We start from the raw sequence: 20,124 nt of genomic DNA on the forward strand, positions 1-20,124 counted from the left end.
AGTCAAACAGAGTGGCAGTCCTTGTATTAGCACAGCAGTCCTTCCTCCCGGCAGAGTTCTTCACAGGTCCAGTAGTGTCTGATTTTGTGGGGTCAGAGACCCAGTTATGCATTTGAAGTGAAAGTGAGTTCAAAGAGGGATTTTGAAATGCATGGAAGTCCCTATCCCAGCTCTGGCTACAGGATCACTACAGGAGGGTATGTATGGGGACAGGACACAGCCTATTCAGATGCAAATGATCCATCAGGGTGTGGCAGGCCACTCATTCACACCTAAAATCCCTTTGTGTGTGGCAGTCTAGAGGGAATGCGCAAAGTCCAGCTGTCACCCACCAGGACGTTTATTGGAGATAGGCTGCATACACACAGGGCTATGAGCAGAAACATGCCATCTTTCTAATGGTGGCATTTTTCAAAAAGGTAGCAATAAATTAATCTTTTCCAGTGAAGAGGATATATCATTACCGATCCAATGATATGAAACATGACACACCTATTCCTTCTCAAATAGGAATTACAACTTATAAGTGTAATAAGGAATTCCCAATGTTAACCTATGCGAGGGGTAGGACTCATAGTAGTAAAATAGAATTTGGGTGTCTTTCACTACCAGGACATGCAAAAATTAAAAGTGCTATCACATCCGGGACAGAAATACCTTAGATTCTCCATGAGTTCCCTTGCATAGTGGAATCTGTCACTCCCAATGGGCAATGTAGTGAGAGGTTTGATCTAAATCCTGGCATCATTCATGTCACCCCTCGTCTAGCCAAAGGTTGATGGCCTGTCACTGATCACAGAAGAGGAAGATGAAGCCATGGGCATACCAAAACTGGAAGCCAAACTTCTTAGAACATGGCCTTCTGTGGCAATCCAACTAATGTCACTCACACTGTCTTTAGGCTGCAAGCTTGTAATGTTATATTTGAGGCAGACATTCCCCTTGCTGCCACCTTCTCAAGAGGGTCCTACAAGAGCAAAAACAAGTACACCGGGCTAGATATTGATTTGTGGCATTTAACCATAGATTTTGAAGTTATTGCCTGAACAGACAGTGATCATAATGCTCTTGTCCGGTCATTAGATAAAATTATGTTCAAATCCATTAGAAGAGTAATCTCACATTCTGCAATAACACAGTCTCTTAGAAACAATAGAAGGGTCGTAAAATGGTCTAATATCAGCCTTAGCCCTCAGACAATTGCTCAAATTCACACCACGTTCAACACCATATTAGGCCCTTTCGCAAATTTCTCTTCAGATGAAATTCCCCTAGGCAAGCTACATAATGTTCTGTTTAATGCCCTACATTCTCTATGTACTACAGTCAAGAAAGATGTCCCTCCCTGGCATAGAAAGGAGTGTCACTGTGTCAAGGAGTCCCTGATAAATGCCATCAAAGCAGACAACCGTGACCTAATCTGGCAACAACGCACAATATTTAAAAACATCACTACAATCTCCAAGCAGGAATTGATAGATTCAGGCGGGTTAGCCCTTATTGAAGCCCTTAATAATTAAGATAACCACCTCTTCTGGCAGATTTTCTCTCATGGTGATGCTGTTTCTAAGAGCTCCATTGAACGTATGGTGCAACCTCAGCAATGGGTAGATGACTTCACCAGCTCATATGCAGCTCCTATTTTGCCGGTCCACCCTCATGCTGTATCTCAACTAGCTCTGCCTTGAGAAGATGAGCTCAAGCAATTCTCATTGAGTGAGACTTTAATTGCTATAAATGCTCTTCGTTCGGTCAAAGAGCTTTACCTGACAAAGTCCCAGGTGACCTTTTCTGTTTGGAACCTGTATCAATGCCCTCTCAAACACAATATATAGGAAAGTGAAGACATACCTCAATCCTGGTTGGCAGCTGAGATCATTCCTATTTTTAAAAAGGCTGACAGGACCTCTGCAGGCACTTACAGGCCCATAAGCTTGGTTGATAACCGTTGAACGGTTTTCTTTCCCCAGATTGTATCTAGAATCTAAGTCTGGATGGATGATAAAAAGATTATTTCCCCATATTAAGCAGGGATCCACTTGAAAGTGAGCACCATACACAGGTTTTTCGTTTACATGTCTTACTGTGGAAGTATGTGACCCTGTCGAAAGATCACTTGAATATTGCCTTTGTTGATTTGAGGGCCCCTTTTGACCTGGCCCCAAGAAGCCTACTGTGGTCATCACTGACCAGCATGTATATTGATTCAAACTTACTAAATACTCTAAGCAGATTGCATGAGAAGATCTATGCCCATGCAAGGTGGGGGAGCAGGGGGAGCTAACTGATCGTATACTCATTGTGCGTGGGGTACGACAGGGTTGTGTTCTTGCCCCCACTCTGTTCTCCCTCTATATCAGACCTGGTGGGTTTCTTACTAAAAGGTGCTAATGATTTCCAAAACTGTGGGGGATAACACTGTGCTACTCCCCCTCAGTCCTAAGGGGTTGCAGAATCTATTTAACAGCTTTGCGAATTATGGCATCTCTAGAGGTCTGGAAGTTAACACCTCCAAAACTACGATTATGATTCTTAACCTGCACAAACTTTCAACCAGTGAGTTTATATGTGCGGAGCAGAACTCCAGCAGAGATTTGACTACCTGGGGGTTAGGCGCGATAAAACACCCCAATGGAAGGCCCATCTTCTAAAATCTGAATTAACTCTGTTACATGGTGCAAGCTCAGTCACCAAACTATTTAAAGCCGAGCAGCCAAATCTGTGTCCCCAGTCATTGAAATGTACAGGGCCAAGGTGCAATTAATTGCCTCTTATGGGGCAGAAGTTTGGGGAGTAGAGAATACTCACGGGCTGTCTGCTTAAGAAATTTGTTTAATTAAATCACTGTTTTGTCTACCACGAAGTACTCCATGAGTCCCTCTTTCTTTGACACTGGCCTTATAAGAATAGGTGAGTTTTTTAAGCTGCGATCTACATTTTATTGGGGTAGAGAATATTCCACCTCCAAACTGGCTATATACAGGTCTACCTTTGAGGAAGTCTTATCTTTAAGGAAGAGTACCACCATACCATGGGTTCAGTTCATGAAAACCCATATGGATCTGCTAGGCCTGTGTATGCTCTGGTTAAATCCATCTCAAATAAACGAATATCAATTTTAAGGCAATTGTTAAAGAAAAATACTGGGCCTTTACAGTTTAGTCATACTATCTCAATGCAAATCCTGGTGGTTTGACGGAGGACTTCTTGATCTTCATCCCTGTCCCAGTGCTAGAATTATTCATTTATGCTTTTATTTCACCACTCTCACACAACTTGGCAAATATTTGTTTTATATGTATTTAATGGGTTTATGGGCTAGTTTCCGAAATAAATTATTTTGACTGGCATGTTCTACCTTTTGATTACCCAGCACCCTGCCTAAGGCCTACCTTAACGATGACTTATATGTATTAAAAGGGGAGTTTAAGGCTTGACAAGGGCTTTTAAATGACAAGTCGACATGGCAGTGTTCAACTGCACACTCAGGCTATACAGTGGCAGGCATGAGACAGGCTTCAAGGTCTACTTAAGTGAGTGGCACACTAGTTGCATTTAATTTACAGGTGCGGGACACAGATAGTGCACCTTACTAGGGACTTCTAGGTAAAATAAATATGCCAATTGTAATCCAATCAAACCATGTTTTATGGGGATAACACATGCACTTTAGCACCGGTTAGCAGTGGTAAATTGCTCCGAGTCCTAAAGTCAACCAAAACGAGGTCATAAAAAAGAGTAAGAGGAAGGCGAAAGGTTTGGGGCAACCTTTCAAAGAGGGCGATTTCCCAACAATTACCTAAACTAATTTTTTTTCCTGGTGGTGGGAGTGGTTAAAAATTCCAACCCATCTGGCAAAAGCTAAACAGGTGGATACACTTAAACATCCGCCATTTACAGGGGCTGAAAATTGATATACAGTTGTTGCAAGAAGCAACATAAAGGAAGCACATGCTAATTCAAATTTTCAGCACATTTGCACATAAAATGCCTGCTCAGTTTATCAGCTTCTAAGATAAACCTTATTCTCGCAAGAACTTTGGAATGTTGAGATCTCCATTGAAGACAACAGCGTAGCTCAGGGATAATAACTGCTGCATAGACCTTCTGCTCCAACATTCCAATGCTTGAATGTGTTTTTCCCTGTTTATTTTAGAACATTTTACCCATCCACAGAGAGTGGGATGCTTTAATAGCATCATAGCCCTTCTGCTTAGGGAAACAGTCCATTTGAGTGTATGTGCACTGAACATTTTCAAAAACTAGGGGAAATCATACAAAAGAACACATCATTCCATAGGTATTGCTTCCTGATTGCTGCCAAAGTATTTTGTTGTACGGCATTTCTTATTGCTGATTTAATGGACCTTATTGCATTATGTTGTGTGTCTAAATTTAGTACAATTATTACTTTAAAATGAGTACTTTGTGGGCAGCTCTTGGTTGTTAGAATTTTCTAGTGACACAATGTTCTAGATTCTACACCCTTATAACTCCGCAAAAAAATATTGGCTGATCATGACAATGACAATGACAAGTACAGTTCTCTCTGAGTGACTGTTTCCTGCAGGGCCTTCATATATTGTATTTTATTGTTATTTATGGCTGTGGTAGAGAGCCTCTAGCGTGAATAACTGGAAGCGTGAATAACTGGAATCAATCCCAGTAATGCACTGCTATGATGCAGCAACAGTTGATAACAAAATCTGTTACCCTTCCAGGCTAGGCAGATAGGGCTCTCTGAGAGGCTGTCAGCCCTGAAAGCAGAAAGCACAGTGCAAGACGAAAATGAAGGCAGGCAATGTGGTGGGGGTTGATTAAGGATGGAAGTTACAATATTTTTTACTATTTGGGATAGGGAGGCAGCACCTTATTATGTATTGCTACCACATTAGTCCTTTGCCTGAGTCCAGCAGTTATAAGTAAGCCTGGGTGGAATGTCTATGGTGCAGGAGTAATGGGACTAATTTTGCTAATTCTGTGTTACTGTTTGAATTAGCGATAATTGCGTAATTACTCCACCTTGCAGAATCTGGGGTAAAAAACCTATAGCGCAAGCATATTTATTGAGTGCGAGCTACCTCTCACACGTGATGTTCGCATTCTGCTGCATTTTACGTTACTTCTTAGCACAAAAATGCATCCTTGTCCATGTTAGATGCAAAGGTGCATTTTGAGCTAAGAAAATAGCGCTAAATGCCAGGAGTCATTTTGAGAAAAACCCTACCCCAAGAGCACATTTAGTGAGTGCTGGCTGCTGCTCACTTTTGTTATTTGTGTTCTGTGGCATTTTATGCTATTTCTTAGCTGGGGTGTTTTTGCCATAAGAAATAGCTATATATGTCACACAACACTGATAGCGGTAAACAGAAAAGTACTCTTTTTGCGTAATTCTGAATAATCTCATGGAATTCTCAGGTAATGCTGGGAGATTATGCTGCACAAAATAGGCAAGGTATTCCCACCCCTAGTTATAAACTGGGGCATTGTTTTGAGGGGACATATACAACATACAATTATAGAGAGGTAACAGTGAGTTATGGGGGTGTTTTTCAACTAAGGCTTCGGTGTGACATCATAGAAAACCTGAACTTCACTTTCATTGCCTATTTGATGTCACTCAGTTCCCCCTTCATGAAAACATTCTTGTAATTCACTGTTACCCATCTATGATTCTATATGCATATTTCAAAGGCCCCGTTGAGGTGCTGAACCTCTTTGTGGACAGGTAACTTGCTACTCTGTGAAGTTTAAGTCTCCAGACACAATCAAACCAATGTATTCTTGCATAATGACATTAGGACACAATGTGTTAAGGCATTTGATAGATAATGAAGAGAGTCATAGAGGAAGAATCAAAATAAGATAGTTCATCCAGAATCGAGAACAAGCTCTTTAAATTCAAGGCAGATAAATTCAACAAAGCTAAGGGGCAACTAGTGCTAAAATGTTATGATCATCTACTTGGCAAAGTTTGGATATACTGATTGTGAACATTGCAGTCAATGAGATCACACCAACACTCCTAAGAATGTGTTGTCTCAAATACCTCATTATAGGTATCTCACATGTCCTTGATACATATATTATCAAATGGGAATACATTGTTGTTATACTCTTACTCCACCTTTTAATGGGACATAAATGGAGATTGATTCAGCACTGGGACAATTTGGTTGGCTAGAAATATTAGTATCTAATCATTGTATATTTATTTTTTCAAATATTCTAACACACTACGGACACATTAAAGGAGCATTCTAGCACAACTGACTTTGGCTAACTAGAAAATCATATGAAATAGGTACAACCAGAAGTCCCTACTTCTTGGGAAATTCTTGGACAAATATGCAAATCTTGATTGTCTTTCAATGACAGGTGCAAGAAATCAACGTAACCACATTTAAGATGTCTCCTAGATCAAACAATAGAAGAAACCACTCTGCACCAAAATATAACGATTCATAGTATTGAAGGAGACAGCAAATTGTTTTTAGGTGTGCAACAGTTTTATGAACTGTTAGAAATTGGGCCTCTAGTTGGCAGAGGTTTCCACCTTCTGCAAGTAGGGACCACAACCCTAGTCAGGGTAGGTTAGATACACACTTTAAATTAACCTGTGCTCACCCTCAGGCAGCTTGGCACATAGCAGGCAGGCTTAATTAAAGAGGCACACACACACAAGGAAAACACCATAAAAAGACTCCTCACAGGTTTAGAAACACAGAGTTTCTCAGAGTAAATCAAGACCAAAATGACAAAAAAACAATGAGCAGAACCGGAGTTATGAATCTTTAAAGAATAAACTAAAAATAGTACTTAGAAGTCAACAGTGCTAAAAGGTTACTAGACGTCGCGCTACACAGGGCTAAATTAAAAGGTCAGGCCGACTACGATCGAGGGCTGACCCGTTACAAGACTCAGACAAGTCCCGCTGACAAAGTACCTTGGATGGAGCAAAGCACCAATGTTGAAGGCTCAATGTGAGGAGTCAATGAGGTGCTGCATCTTCGTCAGTCCGTTGATGGAGGCGAATGTCAGCACCAATCCGTGCCATCAATGGAAGCTTCGGTGTCAAACCTGTTTACCATGCAGGCACTGCGTCGATGTCGAGTCATGCTGTCCGTCGGTGTCGAGCTGCACTGGCTGTAGAATTTCTGTTATCGAGCAGCTGCTGCTTCGGTGTTGAAGGTGATGCATCAGTTTTGATCGGCACAAATCCACCACTGCGTCACTGTTGATGTGGAAAATGCTGCAAGAACCCACTCCTAAGGTCAGCATTGGAGGGACACCTCAGGCAAGGGTAGGATTCACAGATGGCACAATCCAGCAGCATCAGAAAGATTGTAGGGAGTGTTTTGTGTCACTGAGACTTCAGAAAACAGGAGGCAAGCCAGCAAGCCCTTGGAGTCACTCTGAGTTCAAGTGAGATGGATATAGTCCTTGTCCTTGTCAGGGCAGAGATAAGCAGGCTACAGGGCATCTCAGCAAAGCAGGGAATCCGTTCCTCAAAACAGCCAGTCAAGGCAAAGTGGCAATACTTACACCACATCAGTCCTTACTCCAGCAGAGTTCTTACCAGATCCAATTGTTTACTGATTTGATAGGGTCCGCGCCCCAGTACTCATACTCAAATGTGCCTTTGAAGTGGGGGGTGTCTTCAAAGCAGCTCCTTAAAGGGCACAGGTTCCCTTTCATCCCAGCCCTGTCTGCCTCGCTACCTGTGTATGTGTGGGGGGGTTAATCAGTCTCTTGTGGGGGGACAGAACACAGCCTGTTCAGATGTAACTGTGAGCTCTCTCTCTTCCTTCCTGCCCAAGAAGGCTATCAGAATGCAGATGAGCCCTCTGTCACACCCTCCCTTTCTGAATTTGTGGCTCTCTACAGGGAATGCACAAGGTGTAGCTGTCACCCAGCCCAGATATGTATTGGAGACAGGCCACAGGCACACATAGCAAGTTTAAGAGCAGAGAAATGTCCACTTTCTAAAAGAGGCATTTCTTAAATATTAATGTCAAGTCCAACTTTACAACTAAAGAGGATTTATCATTACCATTCCAAAGATTTGAAACATGATTTAACTACTCCTTTCTAATCAGTTTAAAAGAGTTTTAAGGAATTCCCAATGCTAGCCCATAAGCGGTGCAGGCCTCACAGTAGTGAAAAATAAATGTAGCTGTTTGGCACTATCAGGGCATGTAAAACTTAAAACTACATGTCCTACCTGCTACTTACTGGCAGTAAACTGGAAACACAGGCCCTGCAAAAACAGGCCTGAGACAGTGTTGAAAGACTACTTGTGTGGGTGGCACAACCAGTGCAGCATGCTCACTAGTAATATTTAAAATTACAGGCCCTCTGTATATGGTATAACATTTCAAAGGGACTTACAGTTAAACTAAATATGCCAATCAGGTGCACACACAGGTGCAGGTATTTATTCTTCTCCACTAAAATTGCTAACTCTTCTAGCTACTTGAATGAGATCTTTAAGATTCTCAAAGGAATCACAGATCCCCCTACTGTCAGCTTCACCCCCAATGCCTCTGCTAAATGCAGCAATGATCTGGCATGCTACTTTAAGAAGAAAATTATGGATATTTATTCTTCTTAACCTGATACCCCTACTTTGGCTGCTTTTTCTTGTAATGAATCCTCTCCATGTCAAGAAGGGCCTTCTCATGTGTATTCTCAAATATTACAATGAACACTGTAGAAGATCACCAAATACAATAAAATCAGGTTCTCCTTTAGACCCATCCACTCTCCATATTCTACGCCAGGGATCGGAAGGTATTGCCCCAGTGGTATTAGACCTGCTAAATCTTTCCCTCTCTGATGGGCAGATCCCCATCAGTGGACGCATGCTATAGTTAAGCCACTTTTAAAGAAATCCAACCTTGACCCCCTCTGCCTGAGTAATTATAAGCCAATTTCCTTGTCACATGGAGTCTCCAGTCTTTTAGAAAAACATGTCAACAAATATCTTTCCACCTTCCTCGAATCTAAGGAAGTCCTTCATCCTATCCAAATTTGTTTTCAGCCTCAACACAGCACCAAAACTGTGCTGCTGGCAGTGGTTGAGCAAATTAGGCATCTTCTGGATCAAGGAGTATCTGCAGCTATCACCCTCTTAGACCTTAGTGCTGCCTTCGATACCGTGGACCACCCAACCCCTATACAGAGAATTCCCAAGGCCAGTAGAGAGGACAGAGCTCTAAAATGGCTCTCTTCCTTTTTGGAGAATCGAACTTTCCAGGTCTTGGACCATTCCTGCTACTCAGCCAGCTTCCCACTCAGTTGCGGGGTTCCGCAGGCCTCCTCCCTGAGCCCCACCCTTTTTAGGTCTCGCCTGACCCAGCGCATGCGCTGGTCTGGCGAGACTTATTGAGAGGGCTCCAAAAAGTGCTACCAGGCCAGCATAGAGCTACAGTGCGCTTTACCGCGATTACTTTCACTTTGATGTTTGATCGTGATCGCTATCGTGATCACTTTCACTTTCGCGGCCGCACGGCCGCTTTGCATAGCCAATAGGTCTCGCTTTTGGGACCTTTTAAGTTTTTAGTTATGCAACTGTTGCATAGCTAAACACTTATAAGGTCCCAAAGGCGAGACCTATTGGCTATGCCAATGCTTGTTAATCTTTATATACTCCCCTTGTTAACAAAGGGGTTGTCATTGGTTTCTTACATTGATCGCACCCAGTTAGTTATGTCAATTTCCCCTGACCCCAGCTCTAGTCACTTATCTCTGATTCCCTGCCTTCAGGAAGTAGCCAGCTGGATGGCTGGCTCTAAACTAAAACTCAGTGAGGACAAAACGGACATTATGCTGCTGATGCGTAACTAATTCTGCATCAATGTCCCTAGCCCCCTACTGGACTGCTTGAGTTGCCTACCCCTAAAAGCTTGATAAGACCCTTGGGATGTAGTTAAACCCTAGTCTTACGATGGACCACCGAGCCATAAAACTTGCTACCAGTTCTTAAGGAACCCTAAGACTGTTGAGGAAGATTCTTAACCTTCTTCCTTTCAAAGCCAAAGGAGTGGTTATACAGGCCCTCATGCAATCATGTCTTGATTATAGAATCTTGGCTCACCCCGTCATGTTGTCACAAGGTTGCTGCTCAACTTCTGATGAACATCCCTAAACATCAGTCTGCTACTAGGGCTTCTGGTGGAAGGCCGAGTTCAGTTCAAGACCCTATGCATCATGCATAGGGCAATTAATAAAATAGGCCCCTCACTGTTAAGACCTTTAGCCTCCCCATACTTGCCTGGGAGGCCTCTCAGATCCTCCTCCCTCAATTAACAGAAGGTCTCAAAGATCTGTAGGTCACGATGTTGTGGCTTCTCCACTTTCTTTCTGTTGCCTAAGATCTGGAATTCCCTACCTCTTAGATTGGGCCTACTGAAGTCTGAACTTCCCTTTTGCAAAGCCTTGAAGATCTGGCTGTTTAGGATAACTCCCTACAGCAACCATCACTCTATATCTATTTAGAGCACTGGGAGGCCTCCGGGTAGGCATGCTCTACATACAAATTACAGATTAGAATAGACTACACCAATGTCACCATGTTTTAGGGGAGAAGCACATGCACTTTAGCACTGGTTAGCCATAGTAAAGTGCTCAGAGTTCTAAGGCCAACAAAAGCATTCAGCAAAAAGTGGAGGTAAGCAAGCAAAAAGTTTGGGGAAGACGACCCTAAGGATGACAGGACCAACATGGACACTCACTATTTGTGTGAAGCAGAGGTTCCTTTGTCCGCACGTTTTAGCTTGTCTGAGTTACACTCACTTCCATGGTTACTAAAAGGCTCCAAAAAGAGCGTCATTCACTTCATGAGCTTCATTTGTCTTGGATTCATGACTTGGCACTTATTTATCCTGGTTTCCTAGAGTCCAAACTTGTTACTACTCAAGTTCTAAAAGCCTTGAGGATTCTTAATACCTCCGTTGTGTACCCATTCTAGTTTCACCTGTAATAACCTCTCTCATTACTCAATACATTTTAAGAAGTTCGGGTCACCTACTGCTACCCTGCAACAATGTGCGATCAGCATTTCTCTCTTGAACTCCTCCATTGCTTTCTGAATTATTCCCATCATTCCTGCATATTATATTTCACCAACCACAAACTTATTAACTCCTTTTTGGCAAATGTTATTCTTGAAGGTTCTTTGAAATTTGATTTACGTCCTGGCTTCCCTTTGAGTTTTCAATTGGTGTGCATGAAAAAGTATTGCTCATTTAAGTTTCTCAACCTCTCTTTACTCCTTAAAAGTGTCTTCTGAAAGTACTTACATTACAGCTGCTGCAAGACAACAACATTCATTTGCTGCATTCTAAATGTGTGTGCCCTTTCTCGGCAAACACAGAATCCAAACCCGAACAATCACACTCCATAAACCAATATATGTTTCCACTCCCATGTTCTAATCCATAATACAAACTCTCGGAGAAAGACAAAGTCTGTCAGTCACAAAATAAAGTAAGGAAAGACAATGTGGCAACAGTGACCACATATGATTTAAATTTTGTTGAATCTGAATCTTTTCAAGTTCACAGTTTTAGGGAACATGGCCAACCAGACACACTATTGCCTCCAGGCCAAAATTAGGCAAACTGATTGGTTCAAAAGTAAAGTTTCACTGTAGAAAAGTTAAAGGCTGTTGATTAGTCAGCGTTTGTTATTTTTCATGTATAAAAACAACATAAGTCAATCATTCTTTCTTATCTTTTTCTAATTTCGTGGGGAACAATCGTATGTAAGCACAACAATTACTCTTCATAAATAAATACAAAAGCCACCCTGTGTTTGGTCCTCTGGACTTTTTCAAGTCTTTATGCCTTGAGTGGCTAATAGAGTTGAGTCATAGTTCCTCAGCTTAGTCTCGTATTGGCGGACAATGTTAATGCTTTGCCTATTACTTGGATGCAAAGAAAAGTCTTGAATCTGTTACCAGGGTAGGAATTTGAAGCAAACACTTCAAACGCCTGTGGGAATGAGGGAAGGGTTTCCAAACAAATACAAATATTTTTCTTTCCGGGGAAAAAGTTACATTTTCAAAATAATATGTGCAAATGTGTTTTTTACCTACTGAGCAAAGCATCTGGCCAAGAATGCGCTTTACAAAGCCAGATGGCATTTGAAGTGGCTAGTGCTGCGGGTATGTATTCTACTCACAAAGTGCTGCGGGTCATGTATGCTATATAGAAAGTGCTGCGGGTCATGTATCCTATTTACAAAGCATCACTTACAATACTGTTTACTCTCACATGAAATCAACCAGTATGGTTCACTGTAATGTGCGACCACAACTGTTCAGAGTAGATAGAGTTTAGAGATTAGGTCAGGGTGGAATACCTTGGAAGGTGTTTATAAACCTTTGCAAGACACCGTTCTCTCCTGGGCACAATCAGAAATGTATTACAATTTGTGTCTAAGGCAGAGATCGGGAGAGAACATCCAAAAACTGGTGAGTGTGCAGCGAAAGTGATACCTAGTGGGAAAAGAAATGTTTGCCTCTTCGAGAAAAACGTTTCAATGTGTATTTCCACAATTGGGTTACATATGCACATGCATTAATGTATACCATATACATTTACATGTGTAAATGGTAATGTATGTGAGAATCTGCAATTCACAAAATGATTCCACAACTACTGTCGTAAATCTGCAACTGTCACATACTCCCAGGAGGACGTTTGTAATTATTTGAGAATTTCATAGAAGGAAACACATATAGTGAATCACCAGCTACATTTTCCTGAAATGAGCCCTACGAGTCGCAAAGAGCTAGTGACCTTGGAGATACATAGAACGTTGTTTCTTTTCACGAGAGAGCTCCAGTGGATTTTTCTAAATTCTACAAAAGTGAGAAATTTATTTCAAGCAAACTAGGAATGTATGGGGACATATTTCTGAGTTTTTATATTAGTATTCATAAATGAAGCGAAAAATAGCATTTGAAATCAGCTTTTTAATACTCGTAACACCCTGCAAAAATGAATGCTTGGAAAACTGAACAAAGTTAAATAAATTTCTACGCTAATTCTTTCTTGATTTGCGTGCTGGTCCATGAAAGAAATCCTGGAGTATCCAACATTCTGTTGCTTAGGTGTTTTGAAATAAATGTATGTTCTCGTTTGAATATTTAATATTGATAGATTATCAATGCATTGTATTTTTAAAGAATGCCCGTGTAAGTCCGAGAAATGCCTGGTTTTCATTCACACTCACATTTGTTTAATTGTTTGAGATACTCGGGAAATGCTCAATAATGGATAATTGGGACATTTTTATGGGGCTGCTTTAACTCAAGATGCGTTTCTCTTCTCTTGTTTTCCAGGGAAGGATGAATATATTGCAACCTTCAAAGGGTCAGAATTCTTCTGCTATGATTTGTCCCAGAACCCTATTCAAAGCAGCAGCGATGAAATCACACTTTCATTTAAAACACTACAGAGAAATGGACTAATGCTTCACACAGGAAAATCGGCTGATTATGTCAATCTGGCACTGAAAAACGGAGCAGTCTCGCTGGTTATTAATTTGGGGTCAGGGGCCTTTGAGGCCCTGGTGGAACCTGTGAATGGAAAATTTAATGACAATGCCTGGCACGACGTGAAGGTCACCAGAAATCTGCGTCAGGTAACAGTACAATGGATGGAAAAATAACCTGTTGTTTTCAATGCCTTATAAGCACAGCAACTTGAAATGCGAGCGAAAGCCGCCATTTTCTAGTGGAACACCATCATACCTCTGGATTCATGTGTCTGCCAACCTTGAGCAGGGGCATATCTAGAAAGTAATGTGGGTCTAGAGGCTCTTTAAAATAGCTCTGCATATATTACTGTCATCCCTTTAAAGATAGTACTCTGCAATAGGAGGCAGTCCATTTCTGGTACACCAAGATCTCCTCCTGTCATTGTTAAAAGCCTTCGATTGTGACTATTCTAAAGTCACGGCATAGGTACATCATGGAAGTCAACAAATGCACATCTTCAGTGGCGGCTCCTCGGGGGAGTGCTGTGGAGCTGTGGGCGGGGCGGGGAGGGCCAGGGTGGGGGGTAGTATACTCCGGCATGAGGCCGACCGGAGTTAAGTGCAAAAATAAATAAAGAAAACGAATTACACAGTAGCGGTCCGTGGAGGGAGTTCCGTGGGGCGGTGAGGTGGGGCGGGGAAATGTAAACACCGGAATATGGATGAACGGAGGTAAGTACACATTTAAATAAATAAAACGAATTTCGTTGCGCGCGCTGCATCGCATTTTACGATGCAGCACGCGCAAAGGAATTCATTTTATTTATTTAAATGTGTACTTTCCTCCGTTCATCCATATTCCGGTGTTTACATTTTCCCACCCTGCCCCTCCCCCGCCCGGCCTCACCGCCCCACGGAACTCCCTCCATGGACCGCTACTGGAATTACATTGTGTGCGCTTCAACGCAAATGGCGTTGCAGCGCGCGCAATGTAATTTGTTTTATTTATTTATTTATTCACTTAACTCCGGTCGGCCGTATGCCAGAGTATACTACCCCCCACCCTGCCCCTCCCCACCCCACCGCCACACAGCACTCCCTCGAGGACCTGCCACTGCACATTTCCTATTGAAAACACGCTCGGAGGTACAGCTAAGGTATTTTCATAAAACCCATCATTCTGCCAATTGAAATGCAAAACAATTTGGGCAAATTGAATGACATCCTTCAAAATGGTAGCCTTTAATAAAATAGTTTTTTTAAACATATTTTTCTAACAATTCTTAGCCAACCATTTTTTTTTTTTTGCATCCCTTCAACCTCCTTAATACCATAGAACAATTTCAACATTGTATTCTAGGGCACAAAACTAAAATCTGACATAACATGTCTTCACATTTAAAAAAATTGAAAAGAAAATAATTTCAAAGCTCAAAAAAGTGTCAATTATTAACGTATTAAGACAGATTGTTTTGACTGTATGTTTAAATAAAGAATCAAGGCTTTGAAAGCTGGAGAGATGCATTGCGTGTGTATGTGCATAGTTACTCATACTTTCTTTAAAAAAAATTAACACAGATGGCAATTCAAAAATGAAATGTAATAAAAAAAGATGTTAGAGAGAGGTTTAAAATTAAAAAGAAGATGTTTTTCCCAAACAAGTAGATGTTTTAAAATCAAAAGATGTTTAGGAAAACGATTTTATGATTTGGAACCATTTGAAACATGTTCTTTATGTATTTGTGAATTATGCATTTCTCCAAATACAATTCGATATTAAAACTATTTGCATAAAGTAATCTAGGTGTTATTTACATAGCTACATGCTTATAAACACATGGTGTATAAAAAATAGCAAAGTTTTACTTGGAGCTCTAAGTTCAATGAATGCAAATGTTGCATTGTTTGCATACCCCTGCACACAGGTGGTGAGTATATTTCTAAACACAGAAAGCTAAGGGAACACGAGCAAGGGAATATCAAGTAACCTATAAGATACTTGGAACTTGATTTCTTGGATGTAGAATCAGCTATCTAGCTGCTACACCACAAAACCTTCAAAATATATGATCACAAATCGACTATGTGCTCGATTTTAAAATCTACTTATTCATTGATTGTATTTATATCTTCCCTCTATTTGTACTTGCATTCTTTACATAATAACTAACGATTACCTAGTTAATTATGCAGGGTGACACTACATTCATAACTAATACAAAGAAATAAAACACATATGGTTGAAAATCTTAACACTAGCAAAGGTGTTGGAAACAAGGAACAAAGGAAGCAGCTGAAGGGTGCCACTAGACAGCACACGTGCCATGCAATCTTGCAACTTGACATATAGTGATATTTTTTGTTTTCTTATGAACAAACATTCTGAGTTGTCAGGAATATGAAACTGAGGCCAGATAAATTTCACCTGAACAAAAAGGTCCACAAAATAAAATCATACGCCCTTTGGAATCAGAATTGAAAGTAAAATCAGCCAGATAGTAGACATAAACAGCTCAATCAACCAAGATGCCCTTTGTCCCTTATTCTACCTGTAAAAATGGTTTATTGAGGATCTCTCACTCCTTGGCCATGTGCTTTTGAGGTTGCCATTCCAAAGGTCAACCTTGCCCACTATCTGGAGATGACAAAAATATTAGAGCAAAAGCAAATTACCCTCTGTGTGTTCTCTCTAGGTTTACTGTTTGCCCAACACTCATTCATCAAATGCAATGGGCAAAACAAGCCTCTCATTACTAATTTACAGAGAACACAGCTTTATCGGCATTTTACATATTAATTGAACAAATGGATGCACAAAGACTAATTTTATTACCTATTTACAAATTAAAAGGTCATGGGATACACCAACTGTTTTCGCGACAAAATAATTTCAATGCGTCAGAATAACCCACCGTTCACCGTCTTGTAAAGAGACTAGAGTGAGTTTGAAATGGAGACATAGATGTCTAGAGGACCAGGCAGCCATTTAGAGCTCTTTAAAAGCTGCCAATTGCCACTGTTTTGGTGCTTCTTCGTTGAGAATTAGGTCTGTTACACTCACCTGCTCTCTTTCCCCAAGGTTGGATAATCAGTTGTCTCTGGGGTGCTTAGGTGGAGGAGTGGAGCGCTGTGTAATTGAAGCGACTGTGCTTTGACCCAGTCCAGGGCCATCTGCAAATAAAAATTAGCCACTGTTTAAACCCTCTTTACCATGACTGTGCTGCCTTATAATTCACAACTAGTCTTGAGTAAGATTGAATGTGCAAAGCCATTTCACTGCAGCTGGCAGAAGTGTGCTGCATAATATCTAGAACCTCCATATAGCAATGTATTTATTAATTTTGTTTAGCCGATGAAATGGCTTTGACTGTAATTGGATAAAATACTCTAAGAAAAATCATATAAAAAAACACTGGCTATTGTATAAATGACTTGAATGGAGACATGAAAAAACACCTCCATATGGACTCCCTAAGGGCAATGAAGTGCAAGATTTTGGGGGTAGCTATGAGATATGTGGCCCAATTCACAAACTCATGTTTGCTGTTAACCTGCTTGTACAGCAGACATTGGCTCCATTTACGTATGTCAGGGATACCCAAATGGATATCTAGAATGTATGAAAACATTTATTACTGCATAATTGTACACCATAAGATTTATAATTACACAGTAGTACATACCATGCAAGGGGTGTTGAATAGGGTTGAACAATGAGTGGTTGGACTTGAGAGTTTTCTAATTAGCCATGCCGTGAAATCCTGGAAATTCCCAAACTACTCTATAATACTTTCCCACCCAGACAATTGTCAGCAATTTGCTGCAACATTGGCAGGAGTGAACCCTCTTCCAGTTTTGAAGAGTAATGGGACCCCCAACACTTCCTTGGTGTATAAAAAAAGGGCTTATTCATGGATGTGTTTATTTCTACAAATAGAAAATAAAAGACAAAAAAACAAAAAGATTGTATCCTAGTTACAATTTCTGACTGGGGATATAGCAATTTTCCATGATATTTCCAGTTGTAATGATAACAAACTGCAACTGTCACAGCTTTTCATTTATCCTACTGTCAATGTTTGCAATCACCCCAAAAGCTTTCTTATGTGCACCTGCTCAAATGATTACTTTAGCAGATTGTCTATTTTTTTGTAAATTGGCCCCAGGGTGTTCCTACTCTTTGAACACATGGTAAAGTAGGTTTTCTTCGAGGGACAGCCAATTCTGGCTAAAATATATAATAGATTGCACACTCATTGGGTTCACTTTTATTCTGTGTTCATGTGTTTCAAGTTTTCATTAGCAAATTATTAAACCATTAACTGGTCTTTCTGTTTGACTGATTTGAATTCTACCGAGGATAAAATCTAGGCCACCTTACATGGCTTAGCTACAGTGTAATTTTATGTCCGAGGTCAAGGGATACACACAGAAAGCTATTGAACACAAAATTAGTATTTAAAAGAAAATCTTTTATACCGTACCAGCCTCCTCTTGCAGGGGACCCTATGCCTCCAATGCCCTCCAAACCTACCAAAGTATCTAAGAGGAATAAGACCTCGCTATGAGAAAGGGGAGGTTTGTCATGGAACAAAATTACAGATATAAATCAATTTACATCCCAATGGAAAATTGTGAAACATATCAGTTAAGACAATAGAGTGTCACAATCCCTAAACCACCTATTCATTTACTGAAATAATACATTTGATTGTTTTACATGTATCAGAAGCAAAAGAACTTTAAGGGGAAATAAAAGCAAGTCCTAAAACACTGACTTGATTTATATTGATATCACTGTTCAATAATTAAACATTATTGTAACCCTGCATGCCTCTTACTTATACTAAATATTTTGTCTTTTTAAATAAATGCAGCTGACATGAAGGTTCTTGCTGCGGTGTACCTGTTCAGTGACTAACCTAACCTCTTCTTTCCCTTCTCTGTGTCCTTATAATACAAGTTTCAAACGCTGAGGGTTACGGGTAAGGAGCCGTTCCCTAACTTCATAGCTTTAAATGAAACTTACAGTGTTAGAAAAGTGCTTGTTTCAAAATCAAAACATAAAGGAGCCACTTAATGAAGGGATTATTTACTTAATATGTGATATTAATTTAGCTGTATATCTTTTAGCCAGTAAATGTTATATTTAGATAAAATATTTTTATTACATTGAATCAGTCTCCTAAATATTCTGTATTACTGTATTTTTAAAACACTAATCCTAACATTTTAGAGAGGAAATTGTTTGAATAAGCAAATTAGCTATTTTAACCCCATCCCCGTTTTACCTTACAAATGCTCCCGAAGGTCCACTTTCTAGATTTGCCTTTGCTCATGCAATCGGCTAAGATTTTGTGAACTAGAATGTACAGGAGCTCTACATATGTGTTTATGTCTTCATCACAGATGCGGGCATAGAAAAAGCTACCAAGGCATGCTTGACACGGCAGGAGCAGAGATCCATTAAACGTATTAAGTATGCCAGGGTCGTTTTTCTCTGTTTTGCTGCCATAAACTACGATCCCAAGTTCTATCTATATCAAAAAAGGAAGTTTTGTCTTTGAAAGGGATTCCTTCTTTGCTGTAAATTTATTAGTAGGGGACGCTCACAGATTCATATAAAATTTGTCCAGGGAAAGTTGGGGCTCCACTGTCAGGACTGGTGAGCTGAGGAGCTTTAGGCGTGTAGACGCCTTCAGCCATTTTAGATGTCTACCAGTTACAACCAGCTTAGGAAGATAAGGGTTAATGTGACCTTGTGTCTGTTTTTGTTCAGTACAGAGCTGATAAGTTATGCAAAATATTTGCAGGACAAACACTTCTGCTGTTACCTCAGTGGAGGCCTCTTTGTTAGTCTGCTTTTTTTTCTTGTAAACTTATTTTGCCCTTTTTATATGTTACTAACATGCTTAATAACTAACATGTCATTCATGGAATGTTTCATTCTACTAACCGTTACCTGAATCAAAGTAATGTACTAACATGGTAGAAACCATCATATTTTTAGAGTAACAATCGTTATTTTGTTCACAGTTTTTAATTTCCTTTTTCCCCCCTTCTCCACAAAGCACTCAGGCATTGGACACGCTATGGTAAACAAACTACATTGTTCGGTAGATATCATTCTAATTGTTTCTTATTTTGGGTTTGCCGTGTGTTTTCTTTCTTTTAACTGTAGACATCATTGACAAAAGAGGAACTGCGGTTGGTACTCTTCTGCTTACTTTCAACTCCTATTCATCTGTTGTTGGCCTCCTTATTTAACCTGTTCCTGTCCAATTATGCTTTTTTTTTAATTCACATGTAGGGGCATCGTTAACGTCCAAACGTTTGCATCAAGCTGTGGTTAACACGGATACGGCTAAATTGTGGCTGGCCTGAGTGCTCACTGGCTCGGCCAGTTCTAACCCATTCATAACGCATGGCATGGATGACCGCATTGGGAATGATGCTTCATTCATTCATTCATCCTTACTCCATCACAAGCCATTCGGTTCCTCCTCTCCATTTCCTTTTTGTTCTTATCTGTGCGGTGTGGCTTATGCGCATTGCAGTGTGTTTCACAAGTGTGTGATTAGTTTTTCTTACATTTTACTTTTTTGCATGGTGTTAGACACCTGCATGCTAAACAGC

General features: G+C 40.5%; 1 protein-coding gene across 9 annotated transcripts in view; it reads left to right on the forward strand.

Annotated features, from left to right (window-relative positions):
• Window positions 1–20,124, forward strand: part of NRXN1 (neurexin 1) — a 1,628,124-nt gene that overhangs the window by 627,824 nt on the left and 980,176 nt on the right. For 7 of the 9 annotated variants that reach the window (XM_085612721.1, XM_085612723.1, XM_085612729.1 and 4 more), the window contains 2 exons: window positions 13,352–13,653; window positions 19,560–19,604. In XM_085612721.1, coding sequence (XP_085468847.1) covers window positions 13,352–13,653; window positions 19,560–19,604 — 347 coding nt within the window. The remainder of the gene's footprint in view (window positions 1–13,351; window positions 13,654–19,559; window positions 19,605–20,124) is intronic. The other 2 variants (XM_085612726.1, XM_085612727.1) reach the window with 2 other exon arrangements.

Source organism: Triturus cristatus, chromosome 6 (assembly GCF_964204655.1).
Source record: "Triturus cristatus chromosome 6, aTriCri1.1, whole genome shotgun sequence".
In the NCBI taxonomy this organism is placed as follows: domain Eukaryota; kingdom Metazoa; phylum Chordata; class Amphibia; order Caudata; family Salamandridae; genus Triturus; species Triturus cristatus.